Source organism: Kuraishia capsulata, genomic scaffold, assembly GCF_000576695.1.
Source record: "Kuraishia capsulata CBS 1993 genomic scaffold, Kuraishia_capsulata_scaffold_1, whole genome shotgun sequence".
In the NCBI taxonomy this organism is placed as follows: Eukaryota; Fungi; Ascomycota; class Pichiomycetes; order Pichiales; family Pichiaceae; genus Kuraishia; species Kuraishia capsulata.
The window spans coordinates 2,282,670-2,309,931 of record NW_019172950.1 but is presented as its reverse complement, the minus strand read 5'-3'; the positions used below and the strand labels follow the sequence as shown (position 1 = coordinate 2,309,931).

The 27,262-nt window shown below is 45.1% G+C and overlaps 15 protein-coding genes across 15 annotated transcripts; 8 read left to right on the top strand and 7 right to left on the bottom strand.

Annotated features, from left to right (window-relative positions):
* Positions 1–26: 26 nt before the first annotated feature.
* KUCA_T00001245001 (uncharacterized protein) lies at positions 27–680 on the bottom strand (the record flags this gene model as incomplete). Its single annotated transcript, XM_022605864.1, has 1 exon — positions 27–680. One exon carries the CDS (start codon positions 678–680, stop codon positions 27–29), a length of 654 nt encoding a protein of 217 aa, XP_022457290.1.
* A 127-nt stretch (positions 681–807) lies between these two features.
* On the top strand, positions 808–2,955 carry KUCA_T00001244001 (uncharacterized protein; the record flags this gene model as incomplete). Its single annotated transcript, XM_022605863.1, has 1 exon — positions 808–2,955. The coding sequence occupies one exon, from the start codon at positions 808–810 to the stop codon at positions 2,953–2,955; it is 2,148 nt and encodes a 715-aa protein (XP_022457289.1).
* Positions 2,956–3,331: 376 nt separating this feature from the next.
* KUCA_T00001243001 (uncharacterized protein) lies at positions 3,332–5,299 on the bottom strand (the record flags this gene model as incomplete). Its single annotated transcript, XM_022605861.1, has 1 exon — positions 3,332–5,299. The coding sequence occupies one exon, from the start codon at positions 5,297–5,299 to the stop codon at positions 3,332–3,334; it is 1,968 nt and encodes a 655-aa protein (XP_022457288.1).
* A 567-nt stretch (positions 5,300–5,866) lies between these two features.
* On the bottom strand, positions 5,867–6,760 carry KUCA_T00001242001 (uncharacterized protein; the record flags this gene model as incomplete). The annotated part of the gene is made up of 1 exon (XM_022605860.1): positions 5,867–6,760. One exon carries the CDS (start codon positions 6,758–6,760, stop codon positions 5,867–5,869), a length of 894 nt encoding a protein of 297 aa, XP_022457287.1.
* A 445-nt stretch (positions 6,761–7,205) lies between these two features.
* On the bottom strand, positions 7,206–9,215 carry KUCA_T00001241001 (uncharacterized protein; the record flags this gene model as incomplete). Its single annotated transcript, XM_022605859.1, has 2 exons — positions 7,206–9,087; positions 9,166–9,215. 2 exons carry the CDS (start codon positions 9,213–9,215, stop codon positions 7,206–7,208), a joined length of 1,932 nt encoding a protein of 643 aa, XP_022457286.1.
* Positions 9,216–9,423: 208 nt separating this feature from the next.
* On the top strand, positions 9,424–12,339 carry KUCA_T00001240001 (uncharacterized protein; the record flags this gene model as incomplete). Its single annotated transcript, XM_022605858.1, has 1 exon — positions 9,424–12,339. One exon carries the CDS (start codon positions 9,424–9,426, stop codon positions 12,337–12,339), a length of 2,916 nt encoding a protein of 971 aa, XP_022457285.1.
* Positions 12,340–12,359: 20 nt separating this feature from the next.
* On the bottom strand, positions 12,360–13,105 carry KUCA_T00001239001 (uncharacterized protein; the record flags this gene model as incomplete). The annotated part of the gene is made up of 2 exons (XM_022605857.1): positions 12,360–12,979; positions 13,039–13,105. 2 exons carry the CDS (start codon positions 13,103–13,105, stop codon positions 12,360–12,362), a joined length of 687 nt encoding a protein of 228 aa, XP_022457284.1.
* A 196-nt stretch (positions 13,106–13,301) lies between these two features.
* Positions 13,302–15,437, top strand: KUCA_T00001238001 (uncharacterized protein; the record flags this gene model as incomplete). Its single annotated transcript, XM_022605856.1, has 1 exon — positions 13,302–15,437. The coding sequence occupies one exon, from the start codon at positions 13,302–13,304 to the stop codon at positions 15,435–15,437; it is 2,136 nt and encodes a 711-aa protein (XP_022457283.1).
* Positions 15,438–15,956: 519 nt separating this feature from the next.
* Positions 15,957–16,721, top strand: KUCA_T00001237001 (uncharacterized protein; the record flags this gene model as incomplete). Its single annotated transcript, XM_022605855.1, has 1 exon — positions 15,957–16,721. One exon carries the CDS (start codon positions 15,957–15,959, stop codon positions 16,719–16,721), a length of 765 nt encoding a protein of 254 aa, XP_022457282.1.
* Positions 16,722–17,219: 498 nt separating this feature from the next.
* KUCA_T00001236001 (uncharacterized protein) lies at positions 17,220–17,642 on the top strand (the record flags this gene model as incomplete). Its single annotated transcript, XM_022605854.1, has 1 exon — positions 17,220–17,642. One exon carries the CDS (start codon positions 17,220–17,222, stop codon positions 17,640–17,642), a length of 423 nt encoding a protein of 140 aa, XP_022457281.1.
* A 176-nt stretch (positions 17,643–17,818) lies between these two features.
* Positions 17,819–19,120, bottom strand: KUCA_T00001235001 (uncharacterized protein; the record flags this gene model as incomplete). Its single annotated transcript, XM_022605853.1, has 1 exon — positions 17,819–19,120. The coding sequence occupies one exon, from the start codon at positions 19,118–19,120 to the stop codon at positions 17,819–17,821; it is 1,302 nt and encodes a 433-aa protein (XP_022457280.1).
* A 124-nt stretch (positions 19,121–19,244) lies between these two features.
* On the bottom strand, positions 19,245–21,572 carry KUCA_T00001234001 (uncharacterized protein; the record flags this gene model as incomplete). Its single annotated transcript, XM_022605852.1, has 1 exon — positions 19,245–21,572. One exon carries the CDS (start codon positions 21,570–21,572, stop codon positions 19,245–19,247), a length of 2,328 nt encoding a protein of 775 aa, XP_022457279.1.
* Positions 21,573–21,786: 214 nt separating this feature from the next.
* KUCA_T00001233001 (uncharacterized protein) lies at positions 21,787–22,490 on the top strand (the record flags this gene model as incomplete). Its single annotated transcript, XM_022605850.1, has 2 exons — positions 21,787–22,286; positions 22,340–22,490. The coding sequence occupies 2 exons, from the start codon at positions 21,787–21,789 to the stop codon at positions 22,488–22,490; spliced, it is 651 nt and encodes a 216-aa protein (XP_022457278.1).
* Positions 22,491–22,788: 298 nt separating this feature from the next.
* KUCA_T00001232001 (uncharacterized protein) lies at positions 22,789–25,032 on the top strand (the record flags this gene model as incomplete). The annotated part of the gene is made up of 1 exon (XM_022605849.1): positions 22,789–25,032. The coding sequence occupies one exon, from the start codon at positions 22,789–22,791 to the stop codon at positions 25,030–25,032; it is 2,244 nt and encodes a 747-aa protein (XP_022457277.1).
* A 25-nt stretch (positions 25,033–25,057) lies between these two features.
* Positions 25,058–27,166, top strand: KUCA_T00001231001 (uncharacterized protein; the record flags this gene model as incomplete). Its single annotated transcript, XM_022605848.1, has 1 exon — positions 25,058–27,166. The coding sequence occupies one exon, from the start codon at positions 25,058–25,060 to the stop codon at positions 27,164–27,166; it is 2,109 nt and encodes a 702-aa protein (XP_022457276.1).
* Positions 27,167–27,262: the final 96 nt, after the last annotated feature.

Sequence of the window (27,262 nt, the reverse complement as noted above, 5' to 3'; positions counted from 1 at the left end):
AAATATATCATCATTTGCGCTCGTCTTCATCCAAAAATATCGTCAATGGCGCTCTTCTTCTTCTTTTTCTTTTTCTTCTCTGAGCTCTCTTTGAGAATTTTTACCTTCGTCGATTTGTCTGTAGTTTTGTCGTTTTGTCTTTCTTTCTCCTTTGAATGGTGTCTCGCAGAGGACGGTCCAGCAGTCTCGGGTGAAATCACCTCACCTATATCGTCATCTATACCGTCAAGAATGACATGCGAGCCAAGCATCTCCGATTTCAGCTCCTGAACTGCCTTTTCGGCCTTCATATCCGCGATCTCTATCAATATGCAGTATATGCGGGACAGCAGTCCTATCAAAGCGAAACCTAGAGTGATGAAATTTCCAACCTCTATCAACTGGTAAAATTTTGTATAACAATCTGGAACCAGTCGTTTCACTATGAAACGACTTTGCTTATAAATTTCCTCCTCTGGAATTGTTTCACCATCAAAAAGCACCAGCAATTTAGAAAGTCTCCTCTTCAGAATGTTCAAGTGGGACCACCATTTCGCCTGGCGATGCTGATTTTTATTCCGGTGGTATATGAGATGTAAAATATCCCGCTCATTTCTGAGAACTAACAGATCTTCTGCGTTTAGAAGTGGGGCCATTAAATTGAAACGCGTGTAGATTTGGGGCAAGAAAAAGGTATACATTTTTGGTTAAAGTTAACTCGGAAAGTTCCCTCTGAGAGCTCATCGCGCTTCCCCATGATTTTTGAAATTTCACTGTCCCACAGGTTTTATTCAAATCAACCTTTGATCAGATACAACAATTGGCAAGATGAGATCACCAACTCCGCCTCCAAGAGATTATCCTCGAGGCAATCTCGTGAATAACATATTTGGTGTTCCTTTCGACACCTCTGCGCCGCCAAACCTGCTGAAACCGTCTCAGGCTCATCCGGTGCCTGTTCCAGCTGGAATTCCCCAGGGTAACAGCAAACCAATTCCCACCAACGCTTTCTTTGGAAATTTGCTTGTTGAACCTCAGAATCTGCCTATATGGACTCATCCGTATTCTGTTTGGAGATGTTCGGATCCAGAGTTTAACGGTCTGGCGGTTGCCCAAATTGACGACCACATGAAGGTGTTTGGTCCTGAGCCTGACAAGGACCCAGTCCAGTTCTTCTTCAATCCCGGTGGAATTGTTTCTGTCTGTCTAGGATGTGATTCCTGGACCAACGGATTACCTTCTCCCAAATTTTTGGACTGGGATAAGACTTATGTGACATTTTCGATGGACAATGTCAAATTCACTTTGGTTCAAGGCATGGGATTCGTGACTGGAGTATACGGACAGGGTTCCAGACCGGTGATCTCTTCGAAAGTTGGGATCGCTAGTTTCCGGAAGGTTTCAGCAAGCGGGAACTGTACTAAGTTTGTTCTGAGACTATTTGACAATGTCGAATGGAGTGTTTATGTGAACTCCAGTGAGGACTTTGACCTGGCTGACCGTAATCATTTTGTCATGAAATCAAATACGCACTCAGAGCTGATTGTCCAAGTTGCAAAGGGAGATTTCGATGTGTATGATCAAACTGCAGGTTGTTATATTGAAAAAATGCACTTGGAGGGCAATTTGAATGGACAGAATATTCAATACTCTTTCAACTATAGCGTGCAAGGCAACTCCAAGAGTGGAAGTCCACTTATATGGACTCTCCCTCACCAGTACGCATCCATGGAACCGTCGATGCAATCTCGCTGGGCCCAGGGGCCAGACCTGAACTCTACTGTGAAGGGAAGAATGAAGGCTTTCGTGACCAATCGTTTTGAGATGGTTGAAAAGACCCCTCCTGCCCTTCCACTTGACCCATGGAACCCACCACCAAACATCAACGGTAATTCTTTGGAGTTGATAAAGCAGACACTTCAAGCCGAAGTTGCTCAATTTAGTGTTGAGGGCGAAAGTGATACGGACTCCATGTACACGTCTGGAAAAATCCTTGACAAAGGAGCCTACATTTTGTATGTTGCTGCCTTCATCGTGAAGGATAGGGCTTTGGCCACGGAATGGCTTGATAAAATGAAAAGAGCTTTTGAAAGGTTTACAAAGAACGAGCAGAAAGAGCCTTTGGTCTATGATACCCATTGGAAAGGTGTGGTTTCATCGTCTGGTCTAGATGGTAATTTCTACAAGGATTTTGGAAACACGTTCTACAACGATCATCACTTCCATTATGGCTACCATATTCACACAGCAGCTTTGATCACTTTGGCAGACCGAGTATACTCTACTGGTAAATGGCTAGACGGGCACAAGCAATGGATCGAGACTTTGATCAGAGACGTTGCCAATCCGAACTCGTCGGACCCTTACTTCTCCACTTCTAGGGCATTCGATTGGTTCCACGGTCATTCGTGGGCCAATGGACTATTTGCATCTGGTGATGGAAAAGACGAGGAAAGTTCTTCAGAGGACTATAATTTTGCCTATGCTTTGCACACCTATGGCAAAGTTGCGGGAAATTCTCAAATGGAAACCATTGGCGCTCTTATGATGAGCGTCTTGAAGAGATCCGTCAACTCCTACATGCTTTTTGGCAGGGATAACTCTGTAGTTCCCGCCAAATTCAAGCGCAACAAGTGCAGTGGGATTCTTTTCGAGAACAAGATCGACCATGTCACATACTTTGGTCTGAACAAAGAGTATATTCACGGGATCCACATGATTCCGGTCACGCCATGTTCGTTCTACGTGAGGTCGGCCGAGTTCGTGAACGATGAATGGAATGAACAACACTTCGACGACCTGGTGAAAAACATGGATTCCGGTTGGAGAGGTATTCTGATGCTGAATCTTGCAATTGCGGACTCCAAAAAGGCCTGGAACTTCTTTGCTCAGTCAGGGTTCAATCCACAATGGCTTGACAATGGTATGTCAAGAACGTGGTCCCTGGCGTTGATTGCCAGTGTCGGAGGGTCTTGAGTATAAAACGGCAAAAATCTAAGTCACTTTTATTTTAAATATTTGGATTTGATTTTTGCGTATTTTTCACAACTGGATTTGACAGTTATTTGTTCTCAGAACTTAAATATGGCTATTTTGCATTCCGATATTTGAAAAATCAAACGATTTTCTAGCTTGAAAACCTGAACTTAACTACAATTGATTTCAAAACTTGAAGATACCATATTTTATATAGCAAACTCGAAATTCTCTGAATTTATCTTCGAAAACTTCAATACTTTTTTTTTGTTTTTTCCGTGTTGAAACCTACCCATTAGTACTATAAACATAAACACGCAGCCATGGTTGCTGGCCGAGCGGATGAAAATGAAGTGTTGAAACTTTATCAGATCAATCAGAACAATCCCTCGATCTCTCCGTCATCGTTGACCTCCACGTTCATAAATCCACACTTGGTGGCCAACCCGGGAATGGTCTGGATTTCGGCAGCAAGGGCATACAGGTACCCTGCACCAATGGAGGCCTTGATGTCTCTGATTGGGAACTTGTATCCGGATGGAACACCCTTCAGCTTAGCATCGTGAGAAAACGAATATTGAGTCTTAGCAATACAGATTGGCAAGTTGGAGAATCCCTGGGCGGTGTACTCTTTGATTTTTTCCTGGGCAGCTGGCAAGAATTCAACCTCGGCAGCACCGTACATCTTCTTAGCAATTGCCTCGATCTTCTCCTCAATGCTGGAGCCTTCGGTCTCGTAAAGGAAGTTGAACTCCTTTGGTCTTCCCTGTTGAGAAGGATACTCTCTGTGAGCACAACGGATAACACCCTGGGCCAAAGCAGCAGCACCTTCACCACCTTGTTCCCAATGGTTGGAAACGATGGCATCAGTAGCACCGGCAGCAAGGGAAATCTCCTTAATGACATCGTGTTCACGGTCGGTGTCGCTGCTCATACGGTTGATGGCTACAATAACATCCGCTCCGTATTGTCTGGCATTTTGGATGTGTTTGGCCAAGTTGGAACAGCCCTCACGGAGCATTTCCACGTTTTCGCTGGTGTATTCGAATGGCAATGGGGCACCGGCTCTGACCTCGGCTCCACCACCGTGAACCTTCAAAGCTCTAACAGTAGCAACGATCACGATGACATCGGGCGTCAAACCAGAGGCGCGGCACTTGATGTTGAGGAATCTCTCACCACCCATGGTAAAGTCGAAACCGGCCTCGGTGATCACGTACCCAGAGTCTTCTCTCTCCTCTTCTGGGGAAGCGTTGAATGGAACACCAGCCAGCTTCAGAGCAATTTTATCGGCCAAAATGGAAGACGCACCAATAGAAATGTTGGCAAATGGACCAGCATGGACAAAGACTGGGGTTCCTTCAAGAGTCTGCATGATGTTTGGCTTGATGGCATCCTTCATGATGGCAGTCAGAGCACCAGCACATCCCAAATCCTCACAGGTGACCGGTTCGCCGGTTGTGCTCGAGGCAACAACCATCTTACCAAGTCTTTCTCTCATGTCTTTCAACGAGTTGGACAACGCCATAATGGCCATCACCTCGGATGCAACGGTGATGTCGAATCCGGTCTCTCTGGTCTGGCCCTTCTCGGTAGGGGCAGTACCAACGGTGATTCCTCTCAAAAATCTGTCATTACAGTCAACAACTCTCTTCCAGGTGATAGTGGAGGGGTCAATGTTCAATCTGACAAATTTGCTGATTTCCTCGTCGGTCCATTCAGAAACAGGCTTGGAGTCCAGGCCCAGCTTTCTGATTCTAGGAAAGAGACCCTGTGGAATATCTCTTGACCCATCTTTCTTTTCAGGGCACAATCTCTTCCAAAGAGCCTTGTCAGTCTGAGTGTTCTCATGGAACATTCTAGTATCCAGAGCTGCAGCCAACAAGTTGTTGGCCATACCGACAGCATGGATGTCTCCAGTGATGTGCATGTTGAACTCGTCCATAGGAATGACCTGCGAGTATCCTCCACCGGCAGCACCACCCTTGACACCAAAAGTTGGGCCCATGGATGGCTGTCTGACGTTGGCAAACGCCAGCTTGTTGAAGTTGGATCCAAGCGATTGGGCCAGTCCAACGGTGGTGGTGGACTTACCTTCTCCGAGGGGAGTTGGAGTGATACCAGTGACCAAGATGTACTTTCCGTTCTTCTTAGAGTGAAGTCTGTCCAGAATGTCCAACTTCACCTTAGCCTTGTAGGCTCCGTATGGCTCGCACTCGGCATCCTCAATACCGCATTCTTTGGCGACCTCGGTGATGTGCTTCGGGGTTTGGTTTCTTGAGATCTCGTAGTCAGAAGGAACTGGTCTGACCAGGTTCAACTTCAAACGTTTGAATTCAGGCATTTCTTGATGAATTCTGTAATTGAAAAGATTGCAGAGAAAATTTTCAGCTGTAGAGAAGTAGAAAAGAGAATTGTATCAAGCTGAAAAAAAAGTTCCACGTAGATAACTGCAGGGACGCGATTAATTTAATCGCACTGACTCTGCCATCCGCATGCGCTTATCTACGCAGCGCCTGAAAGAAATGTCAAAAGGACTAACATGCCACTCTTTAGCGAAAAAACACTATTTGATGAAACTTTGGCAACATTATTTGTGGATTTTTATCATATAAGGTGGCTTTTTGAGCGATATGGGTTCGGAAAACTTGGTCTCCGAGAAGTTCCAGCTTTTCTTGACTCTGGAAGATGACTCTGTCGAGACCGGCCGATAAATACTGCATGGCTACGTTTTCTGGTGTTAAACCGGTGGGTTGACCACCAGATTGAATCAGGGAGTATATAGCTTATGTTTGGCTCTAAATTGCAAAAAATGCCAAATTCCCCATAGCTTTGAAAAACATCATAAGACAACCAAAAATTGTTGAAACCTTCGTAAAATGGATAGACGCTGTCTATTTCCTGTCAAACCCTACAGCAGCCCAGCGGCTCTCTTGGAGCTCTCGAGGACGTTCTGTAGCACCATGATCACGGTCATGGGGCCGACTCCACCTGGTACTGGTGTGATCTTTCCTGCAACTTGCACACAACTGTTGAAGTCCACGTCGCCGCACATTCTTTGGCCAGACTTCTTGGTCTCATCAGCAACGTAGTTGGTTCCCACATCGATGACCGTAGCTCCAGGCTTCAGTATGTCTCCGGTGATGAAGTTGGCCTGGCCCACTGCAGAAACGACGATGTCTGCGTTCGAAACGAAGAATTTCAGCTGCTCTGGTGTGGACTTTGAGTGGATAATTGTTACGGTACCACCCTTCTTTTCAAGCAATTTCGCCAAGGGACCGCCCACAATATCAGATCTACCACAAACAACCACGTTTTTGCCTGCAATGGTCACATCCTCTTGCTCCAGCATGTAAACTATTCCCTTTGGAGTGCACGGAACGTACTTTGGTGATGCAGATTTCTTGAAAATTGCAGCCAAGTTGAGCTCTGAGAATCCATCAATGTCTTTTTCTTGCTTAACAGCGTTCGTGATCAATTCCTCGTCGATATGCTTGGGAAGAGGTAGCTGGACCAAGATTCCATGAACCGTTGAGTCTTCGTTGAGAGCGGCGATTTTAGCTAGCAACTCCTCCTGACTAATTTTGCCATCTAATTTCACCAATACTCCTTCAATGCCAACTTCCGAACAAGACTTAAGCTTCATTCTGACATAGATTGAGGAGTCTGGCCTTTCACCAACCTGAATGATGACCAGTTTGGGCTGGAAGCCTGGGTTCTTTTCCTGCAAATCCTTGATGTCATTAGCAATCTTGGAGCGCAGATCGGCACTTATTGCCTTTCCATCAATAATTGAAGCTGTCATGGTTGGGATAGTAGAGAAGAAAAAAGATTGGTCTCAGGTAGATGTTGAATCATAAAAGGCTTCCTCATCCTGATGGTCGTAGAATCGGGATGCATCCCTCTTTTGAAGGGTTGATGGGTTTATCCGTTAGGTACATGTGATGATGCAAAGGCCAAGGTGCATGGCTGACCTGGTTCGGAGTGCATATCAGAATAATACGAATCAGTGATAGTTATTGAAACATATCAATTGATAATATATGTAAAATATTCCAATCGACCGAATATGAAGATTTTTTTGATCCCATCTAACACTTTGTTCACTCAAATACTCCAATTACACAGAATATTTTGCCAACATTTTCGAAAATTATCAAAATCTAAAAATTCCAACATTTAATGCAGATGATAAATAATCTCAACACCAATAAATAAATATTCGTCTTTTTGTCAATAACGCAGATCTCTCACAAGGCCAAAAGCTCAATACCGGCCTTCAGCCACTCCTTCTGATTCAAGTAATCGTCTAGGGAAATGTTGTCTCTCCAGATGTGCTCCAGAATCTGAGTCATAGTCAGGATATTCATGGCACGCGTGTGAAGATACAGCTTGTCCACAGCGGCTCGGACAACTGATCTCTCAGATTCTCTGGTACAATTAGCACCCACCTCTAATAGCGGCCAAACCATTTGACCCACAGGGTGCGACCTCGGATCCATTTGCTTGTAGACTCCTAAGAACTCCAACACCAGCTGAAGAATGACCTTCTCACTTTCGCCAGTCGGCCTTACCGTAGACTCCAGCTTGATCTGTGCAGCTAAAGACCAGCATTGAACGCAGCACAATCTGATATGGAAGAAATCCTCATTGCTCTTAGCTGCAAAATCATCCACGTCTGGTCCATTAGGATCAAACGTGATGTAATCCCGGTAGCGCAACAATGCCAAACGAATTTCCTCATACTTACGCAACGTGTCGAACCTGGTGAGCTTGTTGTATCTGACCCCGTTCCGAATGTGACAAATTTCTGATAGACATATGAACAATTCTCCGGGACATCCACACATCTTCTCGGTGGAGATGGGGTCGTCCTTCATGCCGTACCATTCCGGATGACAATACGGCAATCGGCAATCCGGAGATGTAATCGCAGCAATGGAGTCCCACCATGATAATAAACAGATCAGAGTTTGCGATTGGTCGATTGTATTCAGTATTGCCTTGCACTCGGGATTCTCAGTCATGCTGGCAAACAACCGAAAGAAGATACGTGATAGGGCCGATCTTCCGTTTTCAAGAATCCCATAGAGTAATTGCACGAAAATCAGTAATAACACCACAAACACCCTAGACTGTTTTTTATTACCACCAGTATCATCTTCTTCTTCCTTTAGCTTTTTCACCATTCCCTCAATATCGATTTGAGGCTCCAACTCGGCCATTTTCTGGGCATCATGAAAAACATCTGTAAGGTTGTTTTCTTGCACGAAAACTATTAGATACTCCATGATTTTGTCGATATGGTTGACACTCCGCATAAAAAGTTCGGCTTTACCTCTGTGGTCGTTTTCATTAGCAACCAGATGCATGCATGATAAACTGAGGAAACACGATTTGGCAATGTCAAAGTCACAATACTTGAGTGCCAGTTCAGGCCAAGGAGTGTTGGGATGCATGTCAATAAGTGGGAGCAATTTGTTGAAGAAATGCTTCAGCATACGATTTTCATCCAGGTAAGCAGGATCAGTCTGGATATTTTGCGGATACAAGTTCGCAGCCTCCATGAAGGTAGACACACCTTCTTCGTTTTCAGTCTTTGGGGTTTCGACCTGGACCACACCAGGTGATTCCTGACTCAAACGACTGAAGTCCAAGGGAGAACCAGACCCTCTTATCCCCGTCCCAAAGCTAGATGGTGAAAAACTAATAGGACTATTCATCTCTTTCAGAAAAGTGTGCAAGCCCTCGGACATCAGATCTTCCACAGGGATGGTTCGTTTTGGACTTTTCATCTGTTCATCAGGCAACTCAGCATCTCTGTCCTGCCTTGAGTATTTTGTTCGTATGGTATCAACAAATGAGTTCACCATTTTGAATCCTTTTACACTTTGTTCTGATTGGTCAGTACTGGGCGTTGTGGATAGATCATCTGAAGGGGCTTCGCGATTGGCACCGGTTTTTGGCCTCCCTACGAAGCCATATTTTGTGGAGCCATTAACGCTAGATTTGAAACCTGTGTATTTAGAATCATCGATATCGAAAGATAATCGTACTCCGTAGCCCTTGCATTGACGGTTCCCCTTCGAACAGTTGAGACAGATGGGTTTGGTCTCATCACACTTCTTCCGCCTAGGATTGGGTATTAGCGAAAAACGGCGTAGAAAATTTGGCAATTCACTCAAAATGCCCGTAAACACAGTTACTCACCTTTCTTTGCAGGTCCAACAACCTGTTCTGACCCTGTTGATTTTGGCCATCTTGCAGCGAAATCTGCGTTGATCTGGATTCCCCCGTTGGGCTTATCCTTCTTATCTATCCCTCTCTCGGAAATCCAAAGCTTTGTCACGTGATTTATGTGACACGTGACACGCGCGAATGGGCTGGATCAAGTAGGATTACGATTTAGCCACGAAAGATATACAGAACGTGTAGAAACACTGATTATCAACCAGTCTTGGTATTGACATGGTGGGAGAAGTCAACCAGAGGTATTGGTCAGCCGATTACATTTCCGGAATCAAACGCACCTTATCGCTACTGAAGGATAACCATTCTGTGCTTACAAAGCTGGAGAAGAGACTGCTGGAGAGCTATCAGAGTTTAGCGTTGGTTAAAAGAGCTGAAAACCTCGATAAACTGCTTGCTCAAAATGAAACGTCTATTTTTGATGTCTATGAAGATGGTTCAGAGAGTCTGAGCCTAAACTCTATGCTCAATGCAATATTAGGTGGCATCTCTGATGAATCAAACGTTCACCTCTCCATGTCGGAGAAATACAAGACAACTGTATTGTTGCCGTTGACTTTGTATGCCGAATCATATAAAGAGTTTTCCAAGCAATACGAGGAGTCTGTTATGGGTCATTATGAAGGTTATAAACGGCAATTGAGCTTGACTCAATTACGTGAAGAAGCCTTGCTAGGCATCATCAACAGATTGAACAGGTTAGACTCGGATCTTGGTCAAATTCAAGAAGAGAACAAGGAGAAAGAACAGCCTATCAATGGCGATGTTTCTTTGAAGGTTCCCGAAATGGCAGAGTCAGCCACAGAGAGTTCTGCTGAGAACTCTGATATTATTCCCAGCCAAGAGCAGGCTCAAGAGTCTCTCTCCTCTTGGAAGGATAAATTATCTCGGTCTATCGCGCTCAATTTGAAAAACTCCACTATCGACGAAGAAGTTTTTGAATCTGATGAGCAGATAGAGCAGGCTCAGCGTCTGAGGTACTCCCACATACTAAACGGGTCTAGACTTGCGTTGAAATTCAAAGAGACAGTAACTTTCCCATTAAGTTTGGCTGAAGGTGCACTTACTTTTGAGTCTTTTCAGGATTTTCAAACTGCATGTATTGAGATGACGTCTCAGGTGAAAACAACAACCACAACGGTCTCAGTCTTGAACATTCATTCCGAAGCATTTACCAACGCCGAGTTGGTTCGATGGCTCAAGTATAGAATTATCGATCATTGGAAAGCCAAAGAAACGAACGATGAGAAGCTGAAGAAGCTGTCGGCTTTGTCGTATGTGTCCCGGGTTGATTTCGCTATTGATCAGATGATAAAGATGAAGCTTGTCAAGCTTTCGAATTTCAGTGCCAAGAAGTTCACATTGGGATACTCGTTTTCATCAGATTCTGAAACGTGGCTTGAATGGACTGATCTGATGCTGCAATTGAGAGATTTTGATGAGATCTCCATGGAGAAAGCCGAAGAGGATATATCGAGACAGGTTACGATCAAGAAAAAAGAACGAGATGAAAAGAGAGCCCAGTATGAACTGAAGAAAAGGGAGGATGAGAACAAACTAACGGACCACATTGATGTTAACAAAGACGCAAACCAGCAGCCACTTAAAGTGCCAAAAAGAGGCCAAAAAGATTCCTTCTTGCCTTCTTCTAGATTATCTTCAGACTCTTCTGCGATATCAAGGAAAATCTCAGATGTCTGGAAAAAACAAAGCACTGGTCTGGCAGAAGCTTTTTCTGCAATAAAAATTGGGGCTGATTCCTCTTCAATTGTGGATCCTAAGGAATTGAGGTCGCGCTTGGACGACGAACTACACATTTTCAGAGAAGAGTACGGAGATTTCAGAAAGCTTGCGACTGACCTACGTTTGTCCAGAGCTGCTCTTGAAGGCGCAATTTTCTCTGCAAACCTCCGATTGGAGAAGAAAGAAGGCGAAAGAATTGCTTTTCTCTACGAAACATTGAGGAAATTCTCCATTTTCATGAGCGAAAATGCAAAGATAGTATCTGATATACAGGCTGGTATTACAGAGGTTTTTGAAAAGGTTGACTCCGAAGTCAAAGCTCGCGAGTCTTCACATTTTCTCAAGGCAAAAGCCCCGGGAAATGATATGGGTGGGCTATATATGGTGGACCCTCTGAATAATAATTTCACCGAGCGAATAAATGTCGCAGCATCTTCGTTTCTGAGCACCGAAAGCCACACACCAATCGTCCTGTTTGGGGCAGATTTACCACTCACACCTGTATGCTCAGGTTCGGATGATTTCACCAAATCCCTGCCGTTTTTTGTTTATGAGGTACTGGAAAGGTGCAAGAGACAATTGAAGGAAGTCAATTGTGCTGCCTGGACAAGAGAATACAATCTAGTTGCTGCGAATAAATTATATGAACTGTTTGCAGTCAATGAACCCCACTGGCAGAAAGAATGGGCCGGTGGATCCACTGGCAAAGAGACATACGTTTTCAGCTCTTTCCTGGACAAAATTGAGTCCCAATATGGAGAAAATGAAAAAGAGTTGACCTATGAACTGGTACTGGCATTGAGACTTTGGCTGCTGGAACTCAGCAGACCAGTCATCAACTATCAGGCCTACGACGAGCTACGCTCTATCTACAAAACAGACATTCAAGATTCCAAGGCATCTCTTTTGAAAGTGTTGGACAGAGAACTCGGAAGATCATCATGCTCTACTCTTTCGTATATCATCTCTTATTTGATCTCTATCTTGCCCCAGGACCAGCCAGAGAGAATCAAGTTTTTGAATGAGGTCAATTCCGGTTTCGTGCCATTTTTGCACCTGCTGTTCAGACCCAGCCCAGCAGCCGTGGAATTTGCTCCAGCTGATACGGTCTTCTTCTCCAAGATGCTCTCTGACCTCCTTTCGTTGAGCGATGGTCTGCAAAAGCTGGTGTCCGATAAAGAGCTGAGATTTGAGCAGCTACAGAGATCTACAAGTGCTCGCCTGCATCAAGAGGCCTCAAAGAGTCACTCACGAACGCCATCAACAAACCTCAGCATCGGAGATGGGCTTAGAGTGTTTGGCCTGACATCACCAGGTAGAAGAAGCAGATCGTCTTCAGTTAACGAGCAAAGAGCACTGAGTCCATTCAAATCCATTATTGCTCCTCAATGAGTATTCGGAACGTTCATAGGCTATATAATTCTTCCATGAGTTGGATCGAGTTCGTATCCCAACATTCTAAACACCAAAGTGACCCTTTCTTTGACGAGTCCTATGACAATCTTGACCAAACCCACACCCTTGGCCCTGGGTGATTCGGAATCGTCTTTGTTACCCTCGCCTTCTCCGAATCTGTTCAAATCTTGCATATTCGAAGGAAGGGTGTTCTCGTTAGCACTGAGAGAGATGAAGAGGGCAAACGGAACAAACCACACGCAAACACCAAAGAAGCTGGCAACCTCGGGGAAACTGCATATGTGGGGAGGTTTATAGCCAGGCGAGAGTCTCTCCTCAATCGAAGGTATATATGGATTGCTGAAATAGCGAAACCACAAATAGTGGTTCAACATTACCAGAATGCAAGAGGACACGAATATTGGGCCTGTGAGGTTGATGTAGGGAAAGGTCTTCATATTCAGATGGTAGACATAGTAGGTTGCCAGAGAGAAAAGCGTCAGTTTGAATGGAAAACCGTCCACAATCCATAGCAATATCAGCAAAACCACTATTGAGTTAATTGACCTGCTCAAGAATCTTCTTGTGAACTCTGTGTTCTCTTCCACAAGCTCAGATAGATAGTACAGTCCCGAGGCTGGTAGCGTGTCAGTAAGTGATGCTCACATTTCAAAAGTTCCAGCTTAAATAACATACCTATAGCCAAAACAACGAGGATAAACCCCGTCACTATGCCGAATATCGACAGTAACTCAACAAACATTTGTCTCTGTTATACTTGTTCTTCAACAACACAAAGATATGAGAACCACGAATCTTCCCAGCTGTTCAGTTCACGCTTCGAGTAGTGGACACTCTCAATTTGATGCGTGCACCGTACACGACCTCATGAGATAAGAATCCTGAAAGCAGGCTATTCTTCTGAGTCACCAACAGGCTACCAAGACCCCACTTCAACAATGCCTCACTACATTACGCTTGCAACGTGTTCGTTGAACCAATGGGCTCTAGACTTTGAAGGAAATAGAGACAGGATTTTGGAGAGTATCCGAATGGCCAAGGCCAAGGGTGCCCGTCTTCGAGTGGGGCCCGAGCTGGAGGTCTGTGGTTATGGATGTCTTGACCATTTTCTAGAAAACGATGTTTATTTGCACTCTTGGGAAATGTACTCGTCAATTTTGGCTAACAAAGATACTTATGACATTGTTCTTGACATTGGTATGCCTGTTATCCATAAGGACAGACGGTACAACTGCAGGGTCATTTCATACAACGGTAAGATATTGTTCATCAGACCTAAGATTGTGCTTGCAAACGATGGAAACTACCGCGAAATGAGGTTTTTCATTCCATGGCTTAAGACCCAATATGTTGAGAAGTATGTTCTCCCTCGCATGATCCAAAAGATCACCGGTCAAGTGACCGTAGACTTTGGCGATGCTGTCTGCTCAACCTTGGATACCGTCATTGGTGCGGAAACTTGCGAAGAGCTTTTCACTCCACAAGCACCTCATGTGAACATGTCTCTTGATGGAATTGAGATTTTCACCAATTCCTCGGGCTCTCACCACGAATTGAGAAAACTGGACGTCAGAATGAAGATGATAACGGAAGCCACCAGAAAGTGTGGGGGTGTCTATTTGTACTCCAACCAAAAAGGTTGTGATGGAGACAGATTATACTATGACGGTTGTGCGCTGATTGTATGCAATGGCGAAGTTTTGGCGCAAGGAGATCAGTTTTCATTGAATGACGTCGAAGTCATCACGGCCACTGTCGACTTGGAGGATGTGAGAAGCTACCGTTCTACGATTTCCCAAGGCTTGCAGAGCAGAAGCTCTCCTCAGTACCAGAGAGTTCATGTTCCAGTAGAGCTCTCTCCAGATTCTTTGAATTTTGACCCTAAAATTCGTCCGACGGATACCCAGAAACTGAGATACTACAAGCCAGAAGAGGAGATTGCATATGGTCCAGCATGCTGGCTTTGGGATTACTTGAGAAGATGCAAAGGTGCTGGATTCTTCCTGCCATTATCCGGAGGAATTGACAGTTGTGCGACTGCAATTATTGTCCATTCCATGTGCCGTCTGGTTATCACAGCCATCGAGGAAGGAAACGAGCAAGTGATTTCGGATGCGCAGTTGGTTTCCGGAATGGGCAAAGAATGGATACCCAAGACCCCCCAAGAGCTTGCAGACAAGATATTTCACACTTGTTTCATGGGGACGGAGAACTCCAGCAATGAGACTAGGAGTAGAGCCAAAGAGCTGGCCGAGAAGGTTGGATCCTTCCACACAGACTTGAACATGGATTCTGTTGTTTCGTCGATGGTTTCCATGTTTGAGGTTGTCACTGGGAAAAAGCCTATCTACAAAATCTTTGGTGGATCTCAAATTGAAAACTTGGCCCTTCAGAACATCCAGGCCCGTCTGAGAATGGTGACTGCTTATCTCTTCGCACAGTTGCTGCCCTGGACGAGAGGGCGCAGCTGTGGAGGTCTATTGGTTTTGGGAAGCGCCAACGTAGATGAACAGTTGAGGGGATATCTAACCAAGTACGACTGTTCTTCAGCGGATATCAATCCTATTGGTTCAATTTCCAAGCTAGATCTGATCAGGTTTATCGGCTGGGCTACAGATGCTTTCGAGCTTCCCATTCTGAGAGAATTTGTGGATGCTACTCCTACAGCAGAACTTGAGCCTATAACTGCAGACCATGTCCAATCAGACGAGGCCGACATGGGATTCACCTATGAAGAGCTCTCGATCTTTGGTCGCCTTAGAAAGATCAACAAGTGTGGTCCGTACTCCATGTTCATCAAACTGTTGCACATCTGGGAGGGCCAAAGAACGCCTCAGCAAATTGCAGACAAAGTCAAAAGCTTCTTCTGGTTTTACGCTATTAACAGACACAAGCAAACTGTTTCTACACCCAGTTACCACGCCGAGCAGTACTCTCCTGATGATCACAGATTCGACTTGAGACCGTTTTTGATTGACCCTTCTTTTGCATGGTCTCGTAAGAAGATAGACGAGGTTGTGAGCAAGATTGAGTCTGAGAAGGTCCACGAGCTGGATACAATGACTGTTGACTAGAGGTGCTTAACCTACGATGAACCAATGCGTTACTGGGTTATTCGTGGACTGACAAATAATTTTTTTTTCTAATTATTCACCTCATCTTTATACTCCAAAAAGGATGAGTGAGACCAATTCGAGATGATTACTATATCAGGCAGCATTGCCACTTATCACTCACAATGTAGAAAAACCTAAACCAGCCCACCTGTCAAATATTGAAAAGTATATCAATATTTGTAAGTCAGTCCCTTTCCCCTTTTTGTTCAGACAATCACTCAGATCTTTTCTTATCTGCTATTTCGAAAAAACTCGGAGACAGATACCGTTTCTGGGATTCCGGGAAAAAACCTGCTCGGGCATCTCCCCTCATCAGCTTATCAGCTTATCGGCTTATCGCCGTATCCCTGGAGCTCCTGCTGCGCGAATTTTGTATATTAAATCTTCGAATCTGGCTTGACGTGATTTTGCACTGAGAAATAAATCTCCACATGCCGAAATTCTCCTCATTTTTCCTTTTTAAACTAGCCCTTCAATATGGGCAGAAGTCTTGAAAACCGCAACGCCATTGTGACCGGGGCTTCTCGTGGTATCGGTGCTGCTATTGCATACAAGCTAGCACAGAACGGTGCCAACGTTGTGATTACCTACGCTTCTTCCGCAGGAAAAGCTGAAGACCTTGCCAGTAAGATCATTGAAGAGTTCAATGTCAAGGCGTACGCCATCAAGTCAGATGCTGGCAAGTATGATGCAGCAGAAACTTTAGTTGCCGAAGTCACAAAAGTTTTCAAGACCGTTGATATCTTGGTCAACAATGTGGGCATTGATGACGATTGTTTGGTAGCCGATTTGGATGCCGAAAGGTTTCACAGGATGCTGCAAGTAAATACAGTCTATCCAGTGTTGCTGGTAAAGCACTGCTTGCCATACTTCGGTACCAAACCAAGAGTCATCAACACCTCGAGTGTTTCGGCTAGACAGGTTTGTGAGTATGCAAGTGCTTACTGCGCATCCAAGGCTGCTCTGGAATCCGTGACCAAGACCATTGCTCTTGAATTGGGCCAAAAGCACGACTTGACTTGTAACGCTCTCTCTGTTGGTACGACTGCTACAGACATGTGGTACAGATCTGATCCGTCTATCCTGGAAACCTACGAGCCAATGATCAAAGCGACGCCTGCCGCATCAAGAATTGGAGAACCACAGGATATTGCAGATATTGCGGTGTTTTTATCCGGAGAGACTTCAAGATGGGTGACTGGATCCACCATCTGCGCAAACGGCGGTATGGTGTTCATTTGAGATGAACCGATATTCAAAAGCTGATTGTTATGTTCGGTGAAACTCCTCCAACACATGATGCAAGCCTATGTTTTTACGTGATCTTGAAGCATTTGCCGCTCACTCCGTTCATGCATAAATGTTTCTTATATATTTCACCCATCAAACTTTGAAATATTTTCCAACGTCTGCATGCAGAACGTTTTTCTTTTCATATGCACTCCAAGTTTAAATCCGCAGACTCCACGGGGTCGTGAGCGTGCGGCGCCGCAGTTGCATGGGAGTTTGCTGTATATTTTTGAAATTTATAAAAGAACCCATGACTTTCCCTTATATATGAGTATATAAGTCTGAATACATAAGCCCGAGTTTGCATAAATTCTCGAGCATTTCCTCGTACAAGTCAAGTTACACGTGCACATTGCATAACAAACACACAATGACAGTCATGGCCCCGCCCACAGATACTAAAACCAAACAGGGCTTCGAGCCCACCTGGGTATAAATGTGACGGGGCCTATGTTGCTTCAGAAATTTCTCACTCCCATTTTGCACAAAACTGCTTCCGAGATCAACACTACCCAAAACGCCGTCAGGGGTTTGTTCCTCAATGCCACTACTCGGGCCTACTCCAGCCCAAAGGGATTTGACTATGACAAACTAAAAGACTTGACAAGATCAAAAATTCCTAACTTTCGTGACTCCAATGCCATGATTGGTGACATGACCCTGCAATGGGCCAAGACCTTCCCCGAGGTGTCCGCCAAAATTCCGGTTTTAATTGTAGACCCTGGTTTTGTCAAAACTGGACTGCAGCAACATCTTAATTGGATCGAGTCGTTCGTCGTCAATAGGATGTTAAGTGAGCCTATAAGCGCTGGATATACCGTGGCATGCATATACTGCCCTAAGCCCAGATCTCACTGTCAAGAATACAGGTGACTACATTATTCCTCCTGGACGTATGAGAGACGACGAGAAGGAGTCATGTACCAACGAGGACGGTAAGAAACTGAGAAAGTGGAGTTTCGAGAGAGTACTTCCATATGCATTAGACATCGAAAAAAATGACCAAATTGACAATAACGGTATCTAAAACTTTTGTTGCAATTCTTTCATTAGTTTTTGACTCCCCATTTCGCGTTAATCTTCTTCAGAAAGTCAATTTGTGGATTCGAGTTCCCATTTGACCTATCGCTTGAGATATCGTTTCTTTCCACAAACTCCATCAGGGTGAGTGCGACTTTTGTAGGTATGTCCTCATGTATGAAATGACCAATCTGGCGAGACTCGTTAATAGTTGTTGTTGCCGTGGTCAACGTAGAAGAAAGAGGTAGTTCATCGTTATGAAACACCACCAACTGGTACTTTCCTTGCATCTGGCCTATCATCAGATACTTATCGAGATTATCGTGGTTAGCAAGCATCAACATCTTGGCCACACTGTTGGGAATTGAAATAAAGTTAGACGATAATTGTCTGAACCATCCGTCCCAAAATGGCTTTGTGGCCTGTAAATCAGCTAGCCAAGAGTACCTTCCAGAAGACTGCTCAAACAGATAGGGAACAGAGACTTTGGCTGAAATCTCGTTGTGTATGAGGCCAGACTTGATGTGCCATGCAACTGCTTCTTTCAAAGAACCAAAAGAATTGGGACGGTTGTCTAGATATGATTGCATCGATCCCAAAGCTTTTATGGCAATCTCTTCCACTATATCGAGCATGATCAACCCTTTGACACACCTGCGCACGAACTGGTCTTTTATTAGCTCTTCCTTCACCACCTTGGTCAAAACCGAGCCACCCAACGAATGACCAACAAGAAAAATACTTGGACGTATACCTTTCCGCTGAAAGTCTTCAGCCTCAAAGAATTGAGCTATCAAAGCTGCAAAATCTGCTGATAAGGACTCCACAGAGTAGTCATCTTTTGTCGCATCACCAGCTCTGTTTAGCAGCACGCTATTTCCATGACCCCTCGAATCAAAGGCAAAAAAACCAGGAGTATCAATCTCAGAATCATCAACTCCATCGTTCTGCTGTTGCTCGCTAAATTTCTCAACCAGACGCTCGGCCAGAGGGCCGTATGTAAAGGCGGATGACCCGGCACCGTGATGGGCCACGAATATGACCGGATTCTTAGAAGGCCCAGAAGGCTCCCGATAGTAACTTTGAAGCGTGTATTTGGTCTTTGAAAGCTCAAAGGTATCATCTCGTGTGAAATATTGGCTCCAATGAGCTACAGCAATGTCTGAAACATACTTTGAACTTCTGGTCTCAGGCCTCGAAGCTGATGGCAAAGGAGCAACAAAGTCTTCTACTCCTTCCTCTTCCTCCCCCGATCCGGAAATCGATATTCCCAGCTTCTCTTCCTCTTGTCTAATTTGCCTTAAGAATAAATCCTTCTGGAATTCTGACATGTATGGGCGGTAATCGGTATTGAAGTCTTCAGTAAAGAAACAGCCAGAGAACCACGCTAAGGCACGAATTCTACGCGATGCCCATCTTACATAATTTTTCACTCTTCGATGCTTATCTATATACTTAACCATGGATCAGCCTCTGGGTCAAAGCCTCCAAGTCTTCCAATTTTCCGGTATCTTCAATCTCAACGATTCCATTGGTTGACTCCGCAGCCTCCTTCTCGAACCATTTCTTGCTCTTCTTGGCGGGTCTGTCATCATCTGAGGACTCAGAGGCAGACTGCTCCAGATCGTTATCAAGGTCTGGAGCTCCCAGAACAACCTGGAAAGCACCTTCATCGGAAGAAGCGTCGTCCTCTTCTTCTTCCCTCAATCTTCTTTCAATCTCCTGTCTTCTTCTCTTCTTCTCCTGTTTTTTCTCCTTCACCGTCTGCTTGTCTCTGGAGTCCTCCACTGTCATCACTTCGGCTTCCTTATCGATATAAGTCTTTTTCAGCTCCAGGGCATCACCTTCCTTGCGGAAATCTTCTTCGTGTTCCAGTTCATAAATCTCATGAGCGTTTCCATCGTCATCAAACACAAGCTTGTGACCAGCACCCTGGGATTTGGCACTCAGTTTTTTGGACATGGCTTTCTTCTGGGCTCTCTTAGACGTTAACTCTGTATCCAATTGTGGGACATCCTCGCGAAGTTCGTGGTCTTTGCGTTTAACCACCATGAAGTCCTCTTCCTCCTCTTCCTCTTCGTTGTCTCCATCTAACTTATTTTCAACGTTCATGCTGAGGTAATTCTCCGAGAGAACACTCTGGTTCTTTCTGTTGAACATTCTGTCGTACTTGGTCTGGGCCTTTTTCTCTTCCTCCAACTCGTCTCCATTCTCGTCAAGTTGAGAAAGATGACTCAGCTGTCTAGACTTGTTCTTGTGCTCCTTTGTCTTATCCAAGGCTGACTCAAGGTTGGCACTTCCATCCTTGATCTTCTCCAACAGCTTAATCTTGGGAGCACCCGGAAGTCCCAGAGAGGTGGCATACTCTTCGCTGGGAAATTCACCAACTTTGAACACATCCTTGTCTTTCTGAATCAAAATGGACTTGAAGTACGAAATGAAAGCCTTCTGCCCAAGATACTTCAGCTCGGGACTCTGGAAACACAGTGACTGCAATTTATCCTGGATGGTTTTTTTCTTCGAAACCCGCACGGATTGCTTATTCAATTCAATTTTCTTCGCCTTGAGTCTCGAAATGAAAGCTTCCTCCTCGCTAGGAGCCAGCATTAGCAGCGATTTCCCTGGCCTTCCAAACCTAGCACATCTTCCAACACGATGGATGTATGTGGCACTATCCTCTGGACAATCCAATTGAACAACCCAGTCAATGGCTGGGAAGTCCAAACCACGCGCAACAACATCGGTAGCAAACAGACAACAATATTGGGCTTTGGAAAACTTCACCGTGGTCTCAATTCTCGATGTCTGCTTCTGGCGACCATGAAGTTTCATCAGTGATATACCCGGCTGCAACTTCCTAAAGGTTTCGTATATAAAGTGAACCTGCTTGGAGGAGGATGCAAAGACAATAATTTTGGATTTCAGATGGGTCTTGATGAAACTCCAAAGCACACTGATCTTCTCTGGAATTGGAACAACCAGGTAGGATTGCTCCAGAGATGCAGGAGTAGCCACCTCCATTTCGCTCGATGTCGAAATATACTTTGGACTGGTCAACGACAGTCTTGCCAGGTCCTGAACAGACTTGGTCTGAGTGGCTGAAAAGAGCAGAGTTTGTCTCTGTGGAGGGAGATTGCCGACAATACTGTCTATGGTTTTCTTGAATCCCATATCCAAAATTCTGTCAGCCTCATCCAAAATCAACATTTGTAAATTATCCAACACCAAGGAAGCAGACTGATCCATATGCTGGAGTAATCTGCCCGGAGTTCCGATCAGAATGTTGATTTTGCCTATTCTTTCCTCTTCGTAGGCGTAGTCCTTACCACCAATCACCAGTCCACACGAGAAGGTGTTGTACTTTCCGATTTTCAGCAATACCTCATATGTTTGAATGGCCAGTTCTCTGGTTGGAGATATAATTAGCGCTCCGACACCATCATATTCGTTCCACGATTGGTGTAACAGTCTTTCAATCACTGGAATCAAGAATGCCAGAGTCTTACCAGAGCCAGTCTTAGCAGCTCCAAGAATATCCTCTCCCTTCAACGCCAGTGGAATAGTATCTCTTTGTATGTCAGTCATGTTCACGAAACTCGACTCTTTGAGCCCCTTGGCGGTATTATGGGAAAGAGGCAGTTCATCGAATTGAGTGAACTTCTTCGTCTCGTCTATATCAAGCTCCTCCACTTTGGCCCGTAGATTCTCCACCTTTTCCTTCTGCTTATCACGCAAGTCTTTTTTTTCCTTGGTGGTTAACTTGTGATGCGTCTTTTTAACCATTTTGGAAGCGACCAGCTGTTATAATTAGGTAATGCGGCTGGACTAGGATAAAAGTCTTGTTCCAAGAAGTAAATAGAGAGAAGATGAAAAAAAATTTGGGACGGGTAACGCTCATCACCTCCTGCGGCTTCGACTTCACATGGATGGCTTGACTTGATTCTTTTTGTTATAGCATGTTTATTGTTTGTCTTCGTTTGTCTTTTATTTTTCAATTATGAGCTACGACGATAGGAGAGGATATAATGATAACAATCGCTGGCGATCGGGTTCCAGCCATAATAATACAAGATACAGAGACAAGTCTCCAGACAGGGAGAGCCGACGCAGCTACCGCGACAGAGCTCGAGACGATGACAGGGATGACCGGGAGTTTCGCGACCGAGAAAAACCCAAAGTGTTGAAGGTTAATGTCAAACCCTCTGGATTACTCGCCAAAGAATCAAATAATGCCCAAGGAAAGAAGCTGAAGTATGCTCCACCAGTTGACGAGGCAATACCCCAAGCAGACACCAAACCCGAATTCTATCTTTACATGTTCAAAGGAGAAGATCCAACGCCGAAAAAAGTACCTCTCGTGGGTTTCAAGTCTTTTTTTTCGTTGGGGAGCGAGGAGGGATCGGTGGACATAGTGCTTGATGACCCTAAGGTATCCAGACAACACGCTGCGATCCAGTTCAAACAAGCACTCAACGACGATGGAGGCGGGACAATAAAGTGCGTATGAAATAAAATTTTGAGTATGAATCAATTGATACTAACTATTACAGGCCTTATGTTATTGATCTGAGCTCACGCAAGGGGACTTTTTTGAATGACGAGAAGATCCCATCGTCCAGGTTCGTGGAGCTGAAAAACAAGGACTCTATCAGGTTTGGAGATATTGACTCTGAGGTCGAATTTTTGTTGATTATCAATTGAGAGGGAGCAATTGAGGTTCGCCAAAGGCAAGCCGTAGTCATGATCCGGGGATATGACCTCAAAAGACCAAGAACAGACCACTAGCATTGCTTCGACCAATTGTGTTTTAGATCATAAACCCATGAAAAGCTCGAATTTATGTCTTGGTTTTAAGGCGTAATATGTATTTTTCAGCCTTTAGTAGCCTTTAGTAGCCTTATAGATAACGTTGATAGTCCAAATTTGACCGTGCTCACGACCATACTTAGATAACTAAATCTGCTCACTCTCTCCACAATACCGAATCAGTGGCACCACAATGCACCTTGAGGTTGAAACTCTTAGAAAAAACGAGAATGTGGTCAACTCATATTTTATACAATTCACCGGAGAATTATATTCGTTAGTGTTGGTCAATCGCGATAGCGTGGAAGTGTATGCTGTGAAAGACGCGAACAAGCCGTCTGTTAAGCTTGTGCACAAGGCACCTATATATGAAGCCATTGTTGCCAGTGCTAGTTTCAGACCCACCGAAGAGTCCAAGGATTGGATAGCAATTCTCACTAGTCTGAATCACCTCTATTTGGTGACGTTTACAAAGAACCAGTTTGTGGTGGCAGAGGCGTTGGATCTGGTCTCTCCAGAGCTGAGAAGAAGAATCAAGGTTGACGAAGATGCTGGGATTGTTACGGTGCTGGATCTTAAACCATTTATCGAGACAAGCCCCGATGGAAAGGTGCTTGCGGTTTACTCTTGTCACGGATTTTTGCAAGTGTATCACTTCAAAGCGAACTCAAGTGTGTTCAGCCAGGTTATGGGTGGGAGGCCAATGGGTGAAAATTCCCTGGAAAAACGTCTGAAGACAGAGAGGATAGTTGATTTGCCGCTGATAATACCACTCGGAGTGTTCACAATAATTGAAGTCAAGTTTCTGCACTCAATTAATGAAGAAACCTATGCAATTGCTTTTACTTCCAGAGACCAGAATCTGAAGAGACACATCTCATACGTCCAATTGACCATTGGAGCAAACCAAAAGCTAGAATTTACCAAATTGCACACTTTTTATCCCCATCTGAAGAGTCTACCGATTGCTATGGTACCACTTTCTACTGGTGGAGTGACGTTGTTCTGCGAGAAAGAATGCCTGGTTTTTCCAGCTCAACCCAATTTTCCCTTCACTAAGAGCTCGGTACCACCAGATTGTGAAATCGAAGGTTTTGGCACTTCAAAGAGACTGGCAGTGCCTGTAAGAGCCTATTGTTCGTTAAATGATTCCACGACTCTTCTGGTTGACAAGAAAGGAATGTTATTAAGTATGACGCTTGAATGTCATAATAGCAGGATATACCATTGGAACCTTGTCCAGATTGGTCTTTTGCATGAAGCAGATGAACTGGTGCATATCCGTGATACTCTCTTCTTCACAAGCTCGTTCAACTATGGCACTCGTCTGGTTAGGCTCAGAGATCACATAGATACGTTTGAGATCGCTAAGCAATTCGGTGAGATTGTGGACTTTTACTCTTTTAAAGAAGGCTATGTGCTAAGTGAAGGCAGTATTGATAATCACAGACTTCTATTTACCAGGAAAAACCGCGAATTTGTGATTGAAACGGATACCCTGGTTGCCAAACTGACGTCTTCGTCCGAGGAAATGTTTTTATTCACACTCAACATGGCGAAGACAGACTCTGATACCTTCACTACGTCTATATCACTCACAGACTTGAATACACGGGTAGTGTTGGATACGGCTGAGTTTGATCCGGATACCATTGTCCGTGATTTTGCAGTCATAGAGCAACCAACTGGACCAATCCTCGTTGTGTATACCCAAAACATGAACAGCCAATACGATGGAGCCTTCATAAAGTACGAGATACTGGATTCAAAGCTGCATGAACAGCTCAGATCGAGGGTACAAAATGCAACCTTCTCGAAGCTAGTGAGTGTTGGAACGAAACTTTTTGCCTTCGGTGATGGCTTGTGCTATTTTGAACTTACAGAAGAAGGCTTCAGTCTGATTCAATCAGGCATTGCCTCAACGGGATTTGTAAATTTTGTTGCTCATTTTTCAGGTGAGATGTTTGTGGTTACAGATGTTGAGAGGGGTGCCAGAATAACCGGAGTCAACGAACGGGGAAAGGTGACTGCCCTTTCCAACACGATTCTGGAGCGCTGGCCACTCACATGTGCTTGTTCCTTGTCAGAAGAAATGCTGCTGGTGGGAGACGCTTTGGGAAACGTGTTCTACGTGGATACAATCCCAGACCAAGGCAGATACCAGCTGAAAGTTTTCTCGTACGTCAACCTGGGCGACTCGATTAACGTCCTGACAAAATATAAAGACCGCGTAATGTGCGGAACCTCTAACGGAAATCTTTTTCTGCTCTCATTGGACGCTGAGTCCGAGGTTGCACCAGCTCTGTCGGATCGGTATGTCATCGGCCAAAAAAATAGCCCGAGCCCTCAACCCCAGTTTCATCTCCACACGTTATCCTCACTGCCAATTACAGACGTGCCACTATCCACCCTTCCAGTTCACCGGTACCGGCGTTGACCCACACACGACCTCCGGTTCCGCAATGAAAAAATTCTTCTCCATGACTCAGAAAGTGATTCTTGTTCTTTTCACTCCTCTTGTTGACAGTCCACCGACACCAAAAAACATGCTCGCCTCCACCATAAGGAATACCGCGCTCAAGAGATCTGCCACCAGGTCTCTTGCTGCTGCGAATCGCGCATCCTTCATATATTCGCGCCGTTTTGAGGCCACCTCTGCCACTGCAACAAGACCACAACCTTCACCCGCTTTCAACCAGGCTTCCGAGAATGAAAAGGAGCCACAGCCGCTGAATTCCAGGGGAAAACCCTCTCCGATGGATGATTCGTTTATTGGTTTGAGTGGAGGCCAAGTTTTCCATGAAATGATGCTCAGACATAACGTTGACACCGTTTTCGGATATGCAGGGGGAGCTATTTTGCCTGTTTTTGATGCGATTTACCACTCGCCTTATTTCAAATTCGTTTTGCCACGTCACGAGCAGGGTGCTGGCCACATGGCCGAGGGATACGCCCGTGCCAGCGGCAAGCCCGGTGTTGTTCTCGTTACCTCCGGTCCCGGTGCTACCAATGTGATTACCCCAATGGCTGACGCCCTTGCTGATGGTGTTCCAATGGTTGTTTTCTCTGGTCAGGTTGCCACCTCCTCCATTGGAACTGACGCTTTTCAGGAAGCTGATATCGTCGGAATCTCTAGATCGTGCACCAAGTGGAACGTGATGGTGAAATCTGTCGCAGAGCTTCCAAGAAGAATCAACGAAGCTTTCGAGATCGCCGTTTCCGGTCGTCCTGGTCCAGTTCTCGTTGATCTGCCAAAGGATGTGACTTCAGCCATTCTCAGAGAAGCTATTCCAATCACAGCTACACTACCATCCAACACTCTGTCACAGATCACGAAGACTGCTGTCACCGAGTACACGTGGGAGGCCATCGAGAGATCCGCCAAGATCCTGAACAAAGCCAAAAAGCCAATCTTGTACGTTGGAGCGGGAATTTTGAATTCCGAAGATGGCCCAAAGAGATTGAAGGAGCTGTCTGAGAGGGCTCAGATTCCAGTCACCACTTCTCTACAAGCTTTAGGAGCCTTCGACCAGAGAGACGAGAAGTCTGTCGACATGCTGGGAATGCACGGATCTGGTGTTGCCAACTTGGCCATGCAGAATGCCGATTTGATCATTGCACTTGGAGCCAGATTCGACGACCGTGTCACCGGACTTATTTCCAAATTCGCTCCAGCTGCCAAGGTTGCCGCGACGGAAGGAAGAGGTGGTATCATCCACTTTGAGATCTCGCCAAAGAACATTAACAAGGTTGTAGAGGCCACTGAGGCCATTGAGGGAGACGTGACGCAAAACTTGGAGGCTTTTATTCCCTTGATCGAACCAGTGCAAGAGAGAACCGAATGGTTTAACACCATCAGAGAATGGAAGGAGAAGTACCCATACTCTTACCAGGAGGAGACACCTGGATCTTTGGTGAAGCCTCAAACTTTGATCAAGGAGATCTCTAAACAGGCGAATGCCACTGGGAGAGAAGTTATTGTGACTACTGGTGTTGGCCAGCATCAGATGTGGGCCGCTCAGCATTTCACGTGGACGAAGCCCAGAACCTTCATCACCTCAGGTGGATTGGGAACCATGGGATACGGACTACCATCTGCCATCGGTGCTCAAATTGCCAAGCCAGACGCCATGGTGATTGACATTGACGGTGATGCCTCTTTCAACATGACCTTGACCGAACTGTCTTCGGCTGTTCAGGCCAATGCTCCAGTCAAGATCGTTGTCTTGAACAACGAGGAACAAGGTATGGTGACTCAGTGGCAGTCTCTCTTCTACGAACATCGTTACTCTCACACGCACCAGACCAACCCTGATTTCATGAAGTTGGCTGACTCCATGGGCCTCAAGGGAATCAGAGTCACCAAGCAAGAAGAGATGAGTGCTGGTATTGCCGAGATGATTGCATACAATGATGGACCCGTTTTATTGGAAGTTGTTGTCGAGAGAAAGGTGCCTGTTTTGCCTATGGTGCCAGGAGGAAAAGCCTTGGACGAGTTCATCGTCTTTGACCCTGAGGTTGAAAAGAAGCAAGGAGAGTTGAGACACAAACGTACCAACGGTTTGCATTAGGGTTAACTTATTAATGTTTAGTTTTTTGGTGTTTGAAAGAAAAGTTTTTACCGTCATGTCGTTAGTAGAATTAGAGATATCAATTGTGGAACTCAT